The sequence below is a fragment of the Hippopotamus amphibius genome, chromosome 2 (genome assembly GCF_030028045.1).
Source record: "Hippopotamus amphibius kiboko isolate mHipAmp2 chromosome 2, mHipAmp2.hap2, whole genome shotgun sequence".
In the NCBI taxonomy this organism is placed as follows: Eukaryota; Metazoa; Chordata; class Mammalia; order Artiodactyla; family Hippopotamidae; genus Hippopotamus; species Hippopotamus amphibius.
In genome coordinates, this window is record NC_080187.1 from 1,858,230 (window position 1) to 1,875,832 (window position 17,603).

At 64.9% G+C, this 17,603-nt stretch overlaps 1 protein-coding gene across 1 annotated transcript in view; it reads right to left on the bottom strand.

The window, feature by feature from the left end:
- Window positions 1–9,428: 9,428 nt before the first annotated feature.
- The window catches only part of KCNT1 (potassium sodium-activated channel subfamily T member 1), a 67,382-nt gene continuing 59,207 nt past the window's right edge, over window positions 9,429–17,603 (bottom strand). The window contains 7 exon segments of the mRNA XM_057722732.1: window positions 9,429–9,549; window positions 9,645–9,729; window positions 14,256–14,577; window positions 15,357–15,377; window positions 15,694–15,822; window positions 15,906–15,989; window positions 16,349–16,450. Coding sequence (XP_057578715.1) covers window positions 9,429–9,549; window positions 9,645–9,729; window positions 14,256–14,577; window positions 15,357–15,377; window positions 15,694–15,822; window positions 15,906–15,989; window positions 16,349–16,450 — 864 coding nt within the window.

The following is a 17,603-nucleotide window of genomic DNA, read 5'->3' on the forward strand; positions in this document are numbered from 1 at the left end:
TCGTGGCTTGCTCGGGGGGGTCAGCGTCCCTGGCTCCTTCCTGTAGAGAAACGTCACGTGGTTTCTAGTCAACGCATGTCCCTCTTCTCAGAGAATCGCATCCTTCTTCCAGAGAAGGGACACTTCCCAGCTTCCTCCTTTATGCAGTCAAAACGTGTGACAGCTTCTCTGCCATTTTGTCACAGTCCTATTGACATCCGTGGAATTTGTTTTCGGTGAAGGTTTGGAGGCCCTTCCGGTCCAGCCAGTGCTGGAGTCACGGTCCTGCCAGAGTTCTGGGTAAACTCAGGCTTTCGTGATACCGTCGGTCAACCTGGGGTGGCGTGGAGGTGGCCTTCGTTCACCACCGTCCGTAGCCCCGGCCAGCGCAGGACGTGGGGTTGGCCGCTCCCTCGGGCTCCCCGCGCTCCCCAGCTTTCAGACGCGGGACTCCCTTCCGTAGTGGGGGTTTCAGTCTCCGGCCTCGGTGGTGGTGAAGCCGTTACTTGTGCTCACGGAACCGCGGTGCAGCTCTCCGTAAACGGTTCGCCTCCGGGGCCCCGGCACAGCCGTGTCGTGTTCCTACGGCGGAGGTGGTGCGACCTTCCTCGCCCCTCGCTTTCCAACCGGCTGCCCATCCACCCATTTAGAATTTAACTCTGTGAAGAGCATGTTGCCGCAACGCTTGAGCACGTGACAAGGTTCATGTGTGAGTCCTTGGTGGTGGCCCGGCGTCCCAGGAGCCCAAGTAAAACCGGGGTGAGTGAGCCCCATGTTTCACAAATGTGTGTGCAGGTCTATTAACTTACCTGTACACATGTGTGCATGAGTGTGTGTGTATGTGGGGGGGGGTGCACACGCCAGAGGTGGACTCTCTTCCCCGTGTTTCCTTTGACTTGACTTTGTCTGTGAGTCACTGCAGAGCAGTATCTGATCGGGCCGTTTGGGCCCAAACTATACTCTGCTCTAGCAAGTTGAAAAGGAGAATAATTCCAACATTATGTCTAGGCTATGCTTTGTGTTTGTGTGTTGTCTTCTGTTATGTATTTATATCTGGCTGCATCTCGTGGCGTGTGGCATCTTAGTTCCCTGACCAGGGTTCTAACTCCTGCCTCCTAACCACTGGGCCACCAGGGACCGTCCCAGGGTTATACTTTTATTTCTTGAAACTGTAGTATGTTATTTGGGGGAAAAAGTACCTGAAATAAAATTTCCTTTTACGATGGATTTGAATAACCTTTCCTAATTGATGCCAACCTGCTTTGTGAGACGCGATTTGGCTTCTGAGAAGCGGGAGGAGCGGCTTTAGGCAGCCCCCTCACGGTTCGTGGCCCTCGTTTCTGGTGGGGGCTCTGCACGTGGGGAGGGTGTGCCGTGCTTCTGCCTCATGGCCACGGCCAAGTCCGTCCGCATCGGCGGGGAGCAGAGCGCATCTGGAAGGGTCCCGCCAGGCCGCCCCTCGCAGGGGGTGGGGGCACCTGCCGTGGTCTGGAACCCTCTCTGGGCTGCCCCGACTGCATCTCCGTGCGAAGGCTGTGGTACGCTTGGGGTCTCGGGGGCAGAACGTGCTCTGGGAAGAAGCAGGGCTCCTCTGTCTCCCTCCCCTCCCCGTGCTCATCTAGGAGGGGGTGATCTCCACTCCTTACATTGTTCTGTCCTTTAGAAAGAGCAAGTTACCGTTTCCAAGGTATTTCCTAAGTAGCAAGGGAAAGCCACTTACAGTGGGGGTGAATAATTGAACAAAGTGCAGTAGGAGTTATAGGCTGAACTCCACGCCATCAAGCCCAGATGTGACCTGTGAAAGCTTAGTTTCGGGAAACCTTTCTTGGCAGTGGTAGGCAGGCTGAAACATCAGGACTTGAATTTAAAGTGTTTTTTTTTTAGCAGTCATTTTCAGTTGAACTGATTAGCCTCTCTAGTCTCCATTTTTGCAGAAAACAATTTGGTTTTTGCCCCTTTTATACCAGGTGGTAAGTTTTCATTACAATACAATCCTTGTTCTTTAAAAATTGAAGTAGAACGTACCTAAGAAAAGTGAGTGAATCACGAGTACAGAGCTTGATAAAATTTGACTGAGCGTTTATTCTAATTTTTAAATGAGTTGTTCTCAGTATTTGTCTCCAGAGTTCTTCCTAGAGTTTTTTTGCTTCTGTGTTGCATTTATTAGCGATTGCTTTATCGGGTTTTAGTAGTAGGCGTGGAACCACCAGTAGGAGATGGTCCGCTGAAGCATCGTTGGGGCAATGCTTGCTTTGGGGCGACTGTTTGCTCTGCGGGTGGAACATAAGTTGTTATTTTTGTATTTCTTCACATCAGAGTCTTGTTCAGCTCACGAGTGCCCTGTGTTTAATGGGCGCTGAGATTCCTCATCCGAGGAACACGCGGTGCACGGGCGGGGCAGCCCTCCTGGGTGGGGTCCGCGCGGGTCGGGCATTAGGTGTCACCGGCCTAGGATGACGCGGCTGCCCTGGGAGCGTGTACGCGAGGCGGAGGGTCGGGGACAGGGCGAGGGGCGGCCGGGTGCAGGCACGCGGGCGGGCACAGGGTTTCTCGGGGGCAGCGGGGCTGCTTGCCTTTATTTGATCTCGTCCTTTGGACCGTGTTGCTGGCACCCGGTGAACATTTGGTGATAGCTGGTTCAACGTGCTGTTGGGTTGGGGCCGGGGGCACCGAGTCCTGGCTCCTGCACCAGATGTGGGATGATCGCGAGGGACGTTGGCATCCAAAGTCCCGGGGACCCACAGGGTATAGGGCGGGGCCGTGGAGGCCACTGCCCAGTCAGAGTGCGCTGAGGTACAGGGAGGGGGTGCTGCTCACCGTCCAGTGGCAGGTGTGGTCCCACGGGAAGGGCGGGAGTGGACGGCCCCCCTGACGTCGGGCAGGGGCGTCTGGTGTGGCTTTCGGAGCACCCAGGCCCTCACGTAAACACTGGCGGGCAGACCTCGTTCTGGAAGCCCCGGGGAGGTGGCAGCTCAGCCGCATAGAACTGGGTACAAGGGGCAGGCCTCGCCCTGGAACTCGGGGCAGGGGCCAGGGGGGTTTGGCGCAGGGCGGGTGGCCCTCAGGGTGCCCCCTGCTGCCCCTGAGGAAACGGGTAGTGCTCCCTCCTGGGAGGCGCTTTCCTTGGACTGGAAATGGATGAAATGAACAAATAAGCCCTGCTTTGCAGACAGTTATGTTTTGTGTTATTTTTGTTTATTTAAAAAGTAACATATTCATTGAAAGTATCGAATGCAGAAGGCCGCCTCCCCCTGGTGCCCTGTCCCAGACCGCCCAGCGTCTGCAGACTTGGCCGTCACACATGGGGCACGTGGCGTGAGCTAGTGTCCCCTGGGTGCTCTGTCCTCGTGGAGCCTCTGACACGGGTGACTAGAGGGACCCGTGTTCGCTCGTCTAAGGGGTCCTTAATTTTAAGATGCACCACTGTTTTGTGCCACCAGGAGAGAGAAGTGCTGCCATGCAGACTGCCGTGTCCTTGAAGGGGACACACCCTCATCTCACCTGTGCAGCTGTGTCTGGGGGCAGGGCGGAGGGCACACCTCAGACCCGAGGAGGCTCAGGTGGGGGAAGGGGGTTGTTGATGCAGGGAAACACAGTAGAGTGGTGAATAAAACTAGATTTCTCTGCATCAAACCCGGCCAGAGGCCTGGGGCAGAGAATCACGGTCCAGTCCCTGCTGGAGAACATAAAATACTGAAATGAACCCAGACTAAGACATCGTGCTCAGCAGTGTTTCAGTGGGTGTAAAGCTTCAACATGAGAAAGTGTAATTTACAGTAAGAGTGTAAGAGGGAAGCCACGTGTAAAAACAAGTTGGTAACAGTATATATTCATGATGAAAAATGTTGTAATTTGATAACACCAACCAGAGACCTCCAGCAAGCCCCACGCTTAACTGGCGACACTTCCAGTGTTTTGCTGTTAAGTCAGGGCAGAGGCCAGCTTGCTTGCGGTCACAGTGAGTAGCCTGGACGTAGGCTTTCCTGGACGTCTGATGGGTTGTAATGAGACAAGGAAACAGGAGGTTTACAGGTAGGAAAAGAAAAGCCCCAGTGGTCTTTATCAGCAGAGATCTGGAAGTTGTCCTAGAAAAGCACAGGAGCAGGTGGCGAGCGTCGGAGGTGCAGGGACCAGCAGGTGCACCGGGCAGGGCGGCCACAGGAAGTGAGGACCGCTGCCACCCCCCGAACAGCTGCTTGTGGTCAGTTAGGGTGGCCCTGGACGTGTGACTAAGCCCAAGGTTCAGTCACCAGGTGCCGACCCCTCGCACCAGGTCTGCGGATGATCCCCAGAGGGTGCTCCGTGTTGTTTCATCCGCCGATTTAGGGTCTGGCTCTGGGGACCCAGGACAAGGAGCCCTGTTTGCACCTGGAGAGGGGCTCTGAGGCCCCTGTGGGTGAGCAAGGCCACGTGCCTCCACGTGGACTGCAGCTCCCTCTGCCCTCCCGGGGTGCAGTCCTGCAGTGGTGGCGTGGCAGGGAGTCCCTCCCGTGGGACTGAGCCCACGCGCCCTGGGTCTCAGAGCAGGTCGGGGGGTGAGGTGGGCTCTGCTCCTGCTTCTGGTTTAGGCTGGCGCTTCCTGTCCACGGAGGGTCCTTGGCAGGTGGTCGGTGGGCTCATGTGGAATCCCTGGCTGTCCTGCTGGTGTCACCGGGCATCCCCAACCTGGTTGTGGGTGAGGCATCTTTTCAGATGTCTGCAGAGCAAACTTACGCTTCCTTTTCCTGGTCATTTTCTTTGCCCACTTCCAACTGGGCTGCTTTAACTGGGTGGTTCTTTTTCTTACTGATTCATAGAAAAATTTTAAATAATCTAGACAGGATTCTTTCATTATGGGAGCAGCATATATGCCAAATCGTGGGTTTTTTTTTTTTTTTGGTGTAACTCTTGGTGTTTGGAATATAACCCCTTCTCTTACTGTTTTTCATTGGCATTTCCCTGGTTACAGACAAGTGGAGCATATTTCCATGTCTTTGTTCGTCTTTTCAATTTTCTTCTTTTGTAAAATGTCTCTTCAGGTTTTTTGCCTGTTTTCCTGCTGGGTCATCTGTCTTCTAGTTACTTCACAGAAGCTAAGTTTTGAAAGATGTTTATCTTACCTTCTGCCCAGTCACTGTTTTCCCCATTCAGCACTTCTCCACTCTTTTTGATGTTGTGATAAGCAGAGCTTCTTAAGACGGGGTTCCTGGCTCCCTCCCACCGAGGGCCCAGGCTCAGCACCAGCTCTTGGGGGAGGCCCTGGGGGAGGGGTTCCCCTTGGAGGATCCATGAGCCCACCTGAGCAGCAGGGCAGCCGGGAACCAGCCACAGGGGTTGCCTCAGAGCCAGCGTGGGCAGTGGGCTCCCCACGGCCCTTTCGTCTGGACGCCGGGAGCGGCTGGCCTGAAGGGGTGGCCCCGAGAGGGGCAGGAGGAGGGGCTGCGGCAGATGCCCAGAGCGCGTCTGGAGCCCCCACCACCCGGGGGCTGTGGCCCGGGTCCCTGGGACGGTGCGGGCAGCAGGAAGGCAGCCTGGGCGAGACGTCCTCCCCAGCACAACCCCAGAGAGACCCGGGAGGCGTGGTGCTGTGTCTTCGAGGACCCCTGCCTGGGGGCTAGATTCCCTGAAGACCTTCTGGGACCCTCCCCCCGATGAGGAGCCACTCTGAGCTGATGGGGGTCCCAGCCAGAGAAGGGGTCTGCAGGGCCAGGTGGTCTCCCTGGAGGTGAGCAGGGCTGGAGTGTGTGCGCCCATGTTCACTTGGGCCTCAGCCACCTAGAATTTGTGGGGCTGGTGTGGAATAGTCCTGGGTAGAGATGCTTTCTCTATCCAAAACCTGTCTTGTACCCCTTGCCCCCCACCCCACCGTCTTCTAAAGGATGAGACTTAGGCCTGAGGGTCCCCTCCCTGGTGGAGGAGCAGGGCCCACTGTGGGACCGGGTACAGCCTGCAGCCTCAGAGCCCCAGCCCCACCTAGGGATGGCGGGAGGGCAGGTCTCAGCCCCCGGGCATGGCACTGCACCTTTTGTCCAAGTCCCTGGCAGCCAGCCCCAGGCAGGGGGCTTAGAGGGCCACGGTGAGGCCCTGAGGGCAGGACGCGGGCTCCCTGCACGGCCCCCCCTTGCCACACGCTCACACCTCACGCCCAGAGCAAACCGCGCCCCTGAACCTCCTCTTGGCTGCCCAGCCCTGCCAGGCTGCCCAGGTACCAGGGTAGGATCCTAACCCGGCCCCGCCCTGAAGGACAGTCTACACCTTCTGCATCTTAGTGCAGGCCCTGGGAGAGAAGCCAGCGGGCAGGGCCTCAGGCCTGCTGGGCTCTGACAGGCACCGTTGTGTCCCTAGTGGAGGCAGGGCCGCCAGGAGGGGTGTCTCCCGGGGAAAGGAAGGTCCGGTGGGCCTCTCAGAACCTGCAGGGGTGTGCCGGGCGCGGGGTGGTGCAGGAGGCCCCTCTGCTGCAGGAGGGCTGCAGAGGGTGTGGGCTCGCCTGTGTGGTGAGGGCGGCAGTGCCGAGGGCACAGGGGACCTGGTGGTCGCTCCCAGCTCCGCACTCTGTGACCAGGGCCGTGGGATGTGCTGCAGGCTGTCTTGGACAGTCCCTCCTGAAGGTCCTGCCCTGGGCATCCCCGAGGCCCCCGAGACCACTCTGCCGGGCCCCCCACGCTCCCGCTGACATCACTGAGGTCGAAAGGTGGCTCTGGGCAGCCGGCCGCCCTTGGGGGCCTGGAATGCTGGGGGTGCTCCCCCAGGCCCCGTCCCCGGAGGCCCAGGTGGGCAGGGCTGCCTGCAGGGTGGGCGGAAGGGCTGAGGTCCTGGACGGCAGACCTCAGCGTGCATCCAGCCTGCACTCCTGACGGACCTCAGGACACAGCGCTGCGCGGCCTGCAGGAAGCCGTAGCTCGCCGATCTCACAGGAACATCCTGCGCGTCTTCCGAGACACCCCCACCCCATCAGGGTGCACAGATGCCGAGGGTCCGGACCCGAACTTGTGCCCCCAAAAGGAAAAGGCACCTCTGAGGCCGTCAGGTGTGGACCTGGGCTAAGATGAGGTCCAAGAGTGTCGTGGGGCTGCCGGCCTCCTGGTTCTCCACATGGGAGGCACGGGATGGGCCAGCTGTCGTCCCCGAGGCGGGGCCCCCTCCTGCACGCTCCGCGGGGCTGTCTGTGGACGGGTGGACGTGGGGTGGGGGCGGGGGTTGGTGTCCGCCCTGCCCCCGCCTGTGCTGGGCGCACCCTGTCTTTTGTTCTCTCTTCCGTTTGCTGCCTTCTCTGGCTTTAGTAAGTGTTTTCTGTGATGCCGGCTCCTTTCTCCCCGCCGCCAGCCGCCCTTCTCTGAGGCTCTGGGTGGTCGCCCCGAGCTTGGGTGCCCAGGCACACCTGCTGCACGTGCGCCCGTACACGCTTACACGCTCCGCCCGGGGCCAGCGGGGTGTTCACCGGCCCTGTGCATGTAACAAGTCGGAATGGCCAGCACGTCGCTAGTGATATCATTTTGACCAGTTTTCAGTGGGAATAAAAAAACGATGTTTTTCTCTAAAAAATTTTTTATGTTTGAAAACTGGGCAAAACATTGCGCAGTGGCCTCTGTGCGCCTGGTCAGGGCGCCTGGGTGGATTGAGATCTCCAGCCTCTGCTGGAGCCCCTGTCTGCACCCAGCAGTGGGTGTGTGTCCGCCCGCTCTGGAGGTGAGCCCTACGCCTCACTGCCCATCCCACGCGCCCCAAACGCAAGTCAGGCAACTCCCAAGGATCCCTGTCGGACGCCATCTTCCCCGTGTGGGGTTCTGGGGCTGCAGCCCCACCTGGGTGGAGCCCCTGGTCCAGCAGCCAAGCAGGGTCCCTCTGGCTCCGCTCCTGCAGGCGTCCCCTCCCCTCGGGGAGCTGGAGCGTGGGTGCCAGGAGGGGTGGCAGGACGCTGGGACGGGCCCTGGCCCCCCACCCTAGCCCACATTGACGGCCTGTCACTCCGTCAGGGGCCCCAAGCTCTCCCCACGCCGATCAGCCACCCTTCCTGAGCACCCACAGCCTGCACCACCCCAGCACCGCCCCCCCACCCGCCCTCCGGGCTTGTAGACACTCTCTGGGTGGGAGGGAGGGCCCCGGGTGGCCAGCGTGGGGGCGGGATGAGCTGGACGTGTGGCCAGCACACACAGAAGAGAGCCCGGCCTTGGTTCACATCCCTCCCGCGGGGCGGGCCCCTCCAGCAGCTGTGCTGTCCCGAGCCGCCCCCACACGGGGGGCTGTGTGGGTCCTCCCCCTGCCAGCCTCTCGGGGTACCCTCCATAGGGCCGAGAGCCCCCACCCCAAAACAAACACGGGTGCCTCTGTGCTGGCACCCCTCGTGGAGCACGGCTGGCCTCCAGAGCTGGGCCCCTCACCAGGGAGTCCTCCTGGACCCCCGCCGCCTGCCACCTGACTTGCGTCCTGCTTTGTGGAGGGCCGAGGTCAGCAGCGTTTCCTTGGGGTGGGGGCTTCCCGGTGGGCTCAGTGGGCTGGGGACCAGAGCACGTGTTTCTAAAGAACCCTCGGGCAGCCGGGACAGCCTCGGGCCCGGAGCCTGAAGCCGCGGAGGGTGCCTTATAGGCGACCCTCGTGTGCAGGATGCATCCGCTCAGCAGCCGTTTCCGGCGCCAAGCGAGCGTGCAAGACCTGTCGGAAGCCGTCACACGGGGGCCGTGGTGGCACCCAGAGTCCCTCTCTCATAAGGAAAAATCTCCCTCGCAGAGGCGGGCCAGGAGCCCAGCGGCTGAATTGTGCTTCAGATCTGGTGTTAAAATGACATCAGACGGCACAGCTACAAAAGTTCAGCGTAAAAATAGAGGATAAGGCTGTCGTCTGATTCTTTTCCACAAAGTCCGGGGCTGCGGGAGCCCCGGTGGGTGGGTCACAGGGCCCCTGTGGGGGTCTCGCAGCAGGCCCGCCTCCCGCACCCCCCAGGCTGCTGGCGCCTCTCCAGAGCCCGCCCCGTCGCGGCCAGGGCCGCGGCCAAGCTGGAAACCTTGCTTTACATTTGCTACTCAATGGAGAACACGGGACCTGCAGGGCCGAGAAGGGCGGCCCACCGCCCTGTGGCAAGACGCATGAGTTGACACCAGCCTGTGGCCGTGAAAACGGGTGGTGAGTCCAGGGGTGCAGCGTGGCCCTCCTGCCCCGGTGCGAGCCCCCGGCCGGGCCTCTGCCCGCCCCGTCCTGCCCCCTGCGGTCCAGCCGGGCTCCTGGCCTCCACCACGGCCAGACCTGGTCACGAGTTGCGGTGCGTTTGTGCAAAGGGACAGGGATTGTATAGATTTGTGAAAACAGGTTAAAAAAGGCTTCTTGCCGGCATCCGGCGGTGCCCGGGGCGGCCTCGGCCCTCAGCGGCCGGGCCCGGGAGCAGCTCTGGGCCGGGCGGTGGGGCGGCAGGGCCCCGACATCATGCGTCGTGCGGCTCGGCGGGCCAGGTGGCCCGGAGGGCTCCGCCCGTGAGGCGCTCAGAGCTGCGTCTCATCCCGTGTCTCGGGGTTGCAGGAGGCCAGCTTGTGGCTGCAGCTGTTCTTTCGGCTCTGGGAGCTGCTGGCCACATGGGCCAGGGGGTCGGAACGGATGAGATACCTGCGGGCAGGGCGGGAGGACCCCGATGTCACCCGCTGCCCAGCAGGCCGGGCCGGACGCCCGTGTCCACGCTTGCCTGGGGACACGGTACTTACACGATGTCGTTGGGCTCCAGTCGCGTGTCGGGCGGCGGGTTGATGAGCACGTAGGAGAGGGTGTTCTGGTGGTCATTCATCTCATCTGTGAAGGAGACAGGCCCGGCGGGTGGTCACCACTCAGCACCCCACCCCGCTCCCTGCTCTGAGGGCCCCGGGGAGCTGGCGGCCCCGGTCCAGCTGCAGAATCCTCCCGGCCTTTCAGCCGTCCTGCCTGCGCCCTCGTCCTGGTGAACCCAGCTGGGGCCGGTCCTTGAACGACACCGGCCTCGGGCCCCACGCTGCACGGGCCGGGGCAGCCACGGGGGCAGCAGGTGCTGGCGCCCCGCCGCCGGCAGCCCGCTCAGCTGAGTCTCCAGCATCTGAGGACGCGGTGACCCTGAACCAGGAGCACACCCGTGCACACCTCCACGCGTGCACACTGGCACACAGCCACACACCTACACGCCCGCATACACGCACCCCCGCCCCACACAGGCCACCCCATCCCCTCCTCAGCCCTCCACTTTGAACTTGTCCTCCGTTTCCCAAGACCTGCTCCCGCGGCACCAGCCCAGAGTCCACCCAGCTCACCCTCCCGGGGGGGCCCCTTGGGCGCACACGGGGCCAGGCTGCTGCCCGTCAGGGGAAAGCCGGGTGTCCAGCTCACAGGGTGGCCATGGCATGCGACCTGCAGGGGTGTGAATGGGTTCCGGAGATACCCCGGTCCCCTCACAGCTGTCTCTCCGGCCAGATACAGGGACAGGGTCGGCCACTGTCCGGCATCGACCCTGAGCTCACCGGCAGGAGACAAACGGCTGGTGGCCTCCGTTTACCCATCTGGAGATGTGTAAAGGCACCTCGTGACCCAGGACTGGACGACCAGGGGATGGCCCTCCGGGGGGGTTCGGCCCTGGGCGGCCTCTGCCCCAGCTCCTCCCAGCCCTTGCTCTCTGCGCCGGCCCCTCCCCTTGGGAGGGTGCAGCGAGGCCACCGAGGGACAGGATTCTCCCCGCGGGTGGGGGGCTCGGCCCGCTGGTCTGAACTGGTGAGCTCAGGGCCGGACCTGGTGGTGCCGTCAGGACCCCCACGGCGGCAGGCAGAGCACACGACATGCTTCTGGAGGACAGGCGGGGGGGGGGGGGACACGGGCTGGGACTGGGGGGCTGACGGCCGTTGCCTGGTGCCGGCCTCGTGTCCGTGCCCCGGAAGGGGATGCCCTGGCCCCCCCGCCCCTCCCACGGCGTGGGGTCACGCGTGGGGTGGCTCATGCTGGCAGCTGCCCGTTTCAGGAGGGGGGCGGCTCCTGAAGGCTCTTGGGGACCCCGCCCCCCCGCCCACCGCCCTCAGGGTGGCTCCCCAGAGACAGGCGTGCGGTTGGGACGGGGAGATGCCGGGGCTGGTGCCGGACCGGGCCCCTCTGTGTGGCCGGGGAGAGGGGGAGCCCCGCCTGCCTCGCTGGGCCCTCCCCCCGGCCCCGCGGCCCGGCCCCTGCTGCCCCCTGGGGGTGGGTGGACCCCGGGCTTCCCAGCCCGGCCCAGCTGTGTGTGTCCAGGGGCGCGGGGCAGAGCGGTGTGTGGGGGGGATGGCGTGGGGCCCGCCTGGAGCGCGTGGGGCCGGGCGTGCCCCGTCAGTCACGAGGCCTCCCCAGGATGGGCCGGCCTCCCTGTGCCTGCTGTGCTCTGGTGGGGGCAGGGCGCTGGCGATGGCACTCCTGGCCGATGACCAAGGGCAGTGCCGCTCTACCCCCCCCCCCCGCACCCCCAGCTGGTATCCCAGGCCCCTGTGGGGGCCCGCCTCCCTAACCCTGCAGACCAGGCTTCCGGCCCGGCCCTGGGCGTCCACACACGCTCCTCCGGAGCCCCCGCCCGACCCCAGCCTCGCTGTCCTCTGTGCACTGGGGGTAACTGTAGCACCTTCCGCAAAGGAAGCTGTGAGCAAGGGGGTCTGTCTGCGTGTCGGGGATGGGGGTGTGTCCTCCCTCCTCTGTCTCCAGCCGGGGGCCCACCCTGCGGCCCCTCAGGGTCAGCCTCTGCTCTGCTTTCACGCCCGGCGCCTCTCCACGTCCACACCCGGCGGGGTGGGGCGCAGCAGACACCAGCCCGTGGCCCTGTGGGTGCGGCCACCCTGCCTGGGAGCCTTGGCGGGAAGCAGGGGTGCAGCCGGGCGCAGGGAGGGGCCACGCAGCCACCCCGGTCGTACGATCACGGCAGCCCCAGGCTCAGACGCGTGCGGGCCGGTGGGGGGGTGTCTCCCGTGAACGGGGTCGTGGGGTGCAGGACGAGCACATGCACAGGGACCCGGGGGATGCTGGGGCTCTGCCTCCTTGGGGCCGGCGCCCGGCAGCGCCTCAGGCTGCGAGCCCTGGAGCGTCTCGCTCCTGGGCCTGGGTCTGCCCTGGCCACCCAGCACCCCTTGAGCTCAGGAGGCCCGTCCGCTCGGGGTCACCCCTAACCCTAGGGGGCCTCGGCTCGTGGGCTCCGAGCTCCCCCTGCGGCGTGAGGGGCCCCCAGGGAAGGAAGGGGTCCCAGCAGTGAGGCCTGGGGCCTGGACTCTGCTCCGACCTCTGTTGGGATCTGGGGACAGGTCTGGGGGCTGTGGGGTGTCTTCTTGGAAGAAATAGCGGGTCCACATAGCACCGGAGCCCCCAGATGAGAACGGGGTATAAACAGGCTTTGCCTCAACGGAAGAGAGACCCCCCCACCCCAGCCAGTTGAAGCCCCAGCTGGGGCGTGGAGGCCAACCGTCCACCTGGCTTGGGTGGCCCCCGAAGGCTCAGGGCGCAGCAAACCCCAAGGCCCCCGGTGCCAGCCCAGGCCTCACGTGCTCCACCACGCAGGGGGCACGGGCACCCTGTCCTGGACCCTCCGTTTGGGTGCTTTCTGAGAGCTAGGTGGGCTCCCAGGGGCCAGCTGCAGGCCGATGGCCGCCTGTGCGCGCAGGGCAGGGCTTATCTTTGACGACAAATGGGGCAGGAGGACTGGGGTGCTGGGGTCCGTCCTGACGTCAGCAGACGGAGGAGGAAAGTTAAGGTCCCTGCGGTGGGGCCCTGCCTGCAGGGATCCTCTCTCGTGTCTCGTCCTGTCTGCCTGCCTGGCGGGGGCGGGAGGCCACCAGGCGGGCCGTTGGTGAAGGGCTGGCCTGCCCCCTCTGCCAGACTCCGGCCGCCAGAGCAGAATTACCTTGCAAATATCCCAGGTTTACCCGATTCATGACATCACTGGCTGTTAAGTTTGCTACATCCTCTACGGAACACACAGGAAGAGGGACAGACAGAGACAGAGAGAGAGACTGAGGTCAGCAGGCAGGCGGCGGAGGCGGCGGCACGGCGGGGGCGGGTGGGGGGCTGCATGGCCGGAGGCCCGTCTGTCCCTGAACGGAAGCTGCTCCTCGTCTGCCAAGCGCTGTTGGGTCGGGCGGGGTCGCAGAGGCCCGGGGGGGTGCAGAGGGCCGGGTGCTCGCTCCGGGGCTCAGCCGGGCTGGAGGCTCCGTCTGCCGTGAACACGGACACCCCACTCGGAGCCTCAGCCGTCAGCGCGCCACCCGGAAGGGGGGTGACAGCAGCCCCGGAAAAGGGACACCGAGAGGGAGCCAAGGTAACGCGTGCGGCTGGGGTGTGGCCGGGAGGGGCTGGGCGGCCCTCGTGGGCGGCCATCCCCCTCGGACCCCGCAGACGGCCAGGCCCGAGTGACCCTTGGGCAGCTCCCGACTGAAGCCCGAGCTTCCAGATCCCACTTGGAGGGGGGCTCACGGGCCCCTGACGCAGGAGGTGAGCAGCAGGCGGCAGGGTGGGGAGAGTGGGAGCCCAGGGACAGAGCCAGGCCTGGAAGATGGCAGAGTCCCCGAGACGGAACCCAGTGGAGGCCAGAGCCCGCACCCAGCCTACGGGGGATCAGGCCAGGCAGCGGCGGGGGGTGGGGGTGGGGGCTCTTGGGCCCTTTCCGGCCCCATCCACAGAGGCAGCATCTCCGGAGTGAGGGAGGGGCGGGCTTCTCCCCTCCGGCCCAGCCAGGGCACCCCAGGCCCTCCACGGTCAAGTCACAAACCTCCCCCAAAAACGAGCTATGGGGGAAATCTGCTGATGAAGACACACGCCCCGGGGGCGTCGCCCTGAAGTCGCAGGGATGCGACGGCTGTGCCCGGGGAGCGATGGTGGGGCCCCCGTGGGCCAGGAGGGGTGTCTCGGCGCTGGGCCATTTGGCCGGTGCCTCCTGACCTGCCTCTACCCCCGACCCGTGCTCCCGGTGCTGGGAGGGCAAGGGGAGGGTGGCCGGGGGCTCTGGGGCCTCGCTGCCACGGCCCTGCTCCTGTCCTCACGGGAGCACAGCGGGCCCTGGCGTTCCTGACCCAGCAGGGCCGGCTGGAAGTGGCCAACCTGCCCCCAGCCGAGGCCCGTGCCCTTGGCTTCCAGGGAGCCCGACCCGGCCCTCCCCACCCCCAGCCGCCGCCTCCAGGAGAGCTGCCTGCCGGGCTCGGCCGGCCCCGGCCTTCATTCTACAGATGGGGAAACTGAGGCCCCAGAGCGGAGAGATGAGCCCTTCCTCAGGGGCTCGGCGCCGGTTCTGGGGAGCCTGCCCCCACCCCCGACACGGGGGCCGGGACGGCAGCCGGCCAGACGGCCCTGCCTCTTACCGTAGCTGGTGGTGGGCAGCCCCAGGTGCTTCATGCGGTTCTTGACCAGCTCGGAGAGCTCCTGGCGCTCGGAGCGCTGGCACAGGCCGGGCCGCTGCTGGCTCACCCACTCGGCCGCCTTTCCCGGGTGCCGGGCGCCCTTGCGGCTCAGCCTCCGCGCCCACGGCAGGCTCTGGCGCCGCAGGAGCGGGTGCTCGGCCGGGTCGCCACCCACCGTGTGCCGGCCGAGGGTGCCGCCGCTGCCCGCGCCTGCCCGCGCGCCCCAGGGCCCCCTGGCCTCCCGTGTGTCCTCGCCGTCCTCCACGCTCACCGAGACCTGGGACTGGCCGGGGAGGAGGGGTGAGGGCCCTGGAGGGGAGGGGGATCCAGGGGCCGGGGGGGGCACGCGGACAGGGTCGGGAGGGGCGCCGGGCAGAGGACGGGTGACCCACGGGGCAGCCGGGGTGACAGGGAGGAAGAGGGCAGTCACAGTCCCGGGGAGGACCCCAGCCCAGGGACGCCGCCAGTGCCTTCCTCCCAGGACGGGGAGGGGGTGCCGGGCCGGAGCCCCAAACCGCCCGCTCAGCAGCCCTGGCTCCAGTTCTGTCCCTGATTTGCTGGTGAGAGAGGGCACCTTCCTCAACCTCTCTGGGCCCTGCATGTCCTGACTTTGCCAGGGAGTGGTGGGGATGGGGAGACCTCCTCTCTGTGACTCAGTTTCCTTACCTTGGGGAGCAGGAGAGAGTGGGGGCGGGGCACCTGGTGGGCTGGGAAGCGCCAGGGCCTTGCGTGGCTCAGTGGGTGTGTGGGGCTCTGGGGGTGTGGAGGTTGGGACAGACAGTGGGGAGGAAGGGGTACCCGCCAGGACGGGTTCCCTGGCATGATGGCCAGATGGCATGGGGGCTGGGGGAGCCTGGGCTTCCCACCCCAGGCCTCAGTTTCCCCATCTGTACGGGTGGGGTGATGCCAGGGGCCCTCTCTGAGCTGCAGCTTGGCCGGTCATCCTGGGGCCTTGCTCCCTGACCCGTTACCCAGAGGACGGGGCCCTGCGCCCCTCCCAGGCCCGGGGTGGGGCTGGGCTCAGGCAGGACTCACGTGTGTTAAGGGAAAGGGACCGCTCACCTGAGCCCTGAGGTCGTGCGGCTGCAAAGGAGAGCAGGGCAGCCTGGACACCTGCGGGCCTCCTGCCCCGACCCCCAGGCTGCCTGAGCCCGGGTGGACTCAGGCCCTGTGGGCAGGCTGCCCTCTGCGGTTCTGGCAGGTGGCAAAGGGCCCCACGGTGCTCTCAAGCCTCCCCTCCCCCATGGGGGGGTCACAACCACCCAAGGGATGCCCACGTGGGGGGGCACGTGGACCTGACCCCAAAAGAGCCCGACAGCAAAGGCCCAGGTGCCCAAACGAGACATGGGGTGGCCCGAGTCACAGAGAAACAGGACCGCCTCAGGGAGCCCCCGCGCACCTCCGAGGAGGAGAAGACGTGGCACTCGGTCCTGTAGATCCCGATGGGGATCTCGGCGCTGGAGGAGCACAGCTTCTGGAACAGGCGGCCGTACGTGCGGATCCACAGGTCGTCCTCCGTGACCTTCATCTGGAACGCGGGAGCCTGGGCTGGGCCGGCCTCGTGGAGGAGCCGGCACCCCCAGCAGGGCCCACCCAGCCCGGGGGACTTACGGCGCAGAGGTAGCCGGAGCCGGGCGTGGTGTCCAGGCCCAGCAGCAGCCTGGTGATGGGGATCATGTAGTCCTTCACGAAGGACTGCGGGGGGAGCCGCCGTGAGGCTGGGCGCTGGGGCCCCGGACACGCCCGCCGAACGCCCACCGCCTCCCGCGCACGGTGTGCCCCGCAGACAGAACCGGGCGGCCTCCCCCAGCCGTGGCAGCCCGCTCGGCCGCGTGCACTAGGTCAGAAGGGATCAGAAACCCACAGCCTGCTGGGAGCTGCCCCCCAGGCCAGTGCCCTCCAGGGAGGAAAGGATGGGGCCACTCAGGGGTGAACCCCTGCTGCTCCCGGGCAGGGACGGGGCCCAGAGCCCCCTAGTCCCGGCCGACGCCCCAGGGGGAGGCGCGTGGCCCGGCACTGGGACTGGACGCCCCCCGGCCCCGCCCCGCGCTGACCTGATAGAGCAGCGTGTCCAGCATGCTGATGCTGAAGACGCGGCCGGCGGCGAAGGGCAGGCGGAACATGAAGGCCAGGTTGGAGCCGTTCTCCCGCTCCCTCTGCAGGACAGGGGCTCAGACTGGCGCGTGCCCGTGGCTGCAGCCGCACAGGGGGTGGGGAGCCCAGGGGCACCCGCGTGCACAGCGTGTGTGCACCGTGTGTGGGGGGGTGTGAACACACACCGGCCGACCGCACGCCAAGCACCCAGCTCCGCGTCCCCCCAGATACACGGGGGCCAGAGTCGGGGGTGAGGATTCGGGGCTCCGCTGGGAAGAAACGGGCCCGTGCTCGGTGTAACGCCCTGGCGCTGGCACCCTGGCATTCCTAACCCTCGAGGCAATCTTATCCCAGAGCGCGTGTCCTGTACGTGAGGCTGAGGGAACGGGGGGGCGTGCGCCTGAGCAGAGATGTGTGTCGCGGCTCCCGCCTCCCGTGTGCCTGGCGTCCCGAGGCTCCTGGCGGGTTCCTTAGACCCGCCGTGTGGTTTCCTGCGGCTGTGGAACAAACTACCACAGACCCCGCAGCTCAGAACCACACAGGTTCACTCTCTCCCGGTTCTGGACGTTTGCTGCAAGTCTGAACAGATTTCAGGGGCTGCACTCCCGCCGGCAGCCCCCAGGGGAGAACCCTTCCTCTGCCTTCCCCAGCTTCTAGAAGCTGACCACGCCCCTGGCCCCTTCCTCCACCTTCACGGCCTCCCTCTTGCAAGGACCCTGGTGAGGCCGTGGGCCCCTGGCAGAACCAGGGCCACCTCCATCTCAGAATCCTCCACGGACCCTGTGCTCCTACTCTGTGCCGGTTCTGGGGTTAGGACGTGGGCTTCTTGGGGGTGTTGTCCCCACTGCACAAGGAAGGTCTACAGCTGAGGGGTGGCTCTGAGCCCGGGAGGCCGTCCTTCCTGCTGGACCAGAACATGCTTCAAACAGACAGAAGGTGGGACACATGGACCACCCAGGCCCTTCTCCCTGGGGCTGCTTCCTGCCTCAGCAGCTCCGCGCTGCAAACTTGGACGGCAGGGCAGACAGGTGCCTGGGCGGGAGGCCTCGCCTCTGTCCCTCCCCACCAGCAGGGAGCCCGAGGGTGTGCTGGAGGCACGTGGGTGTCCAGGAGGGAAACGGCATCAGGTTTTTAAATTTATTGGCTGTGTTGGGTCTTCGATGCTGTGCACGGGCTTCCTCTAGTTGTGGCGAGCAGAAGCTACTCTTTGTTGCA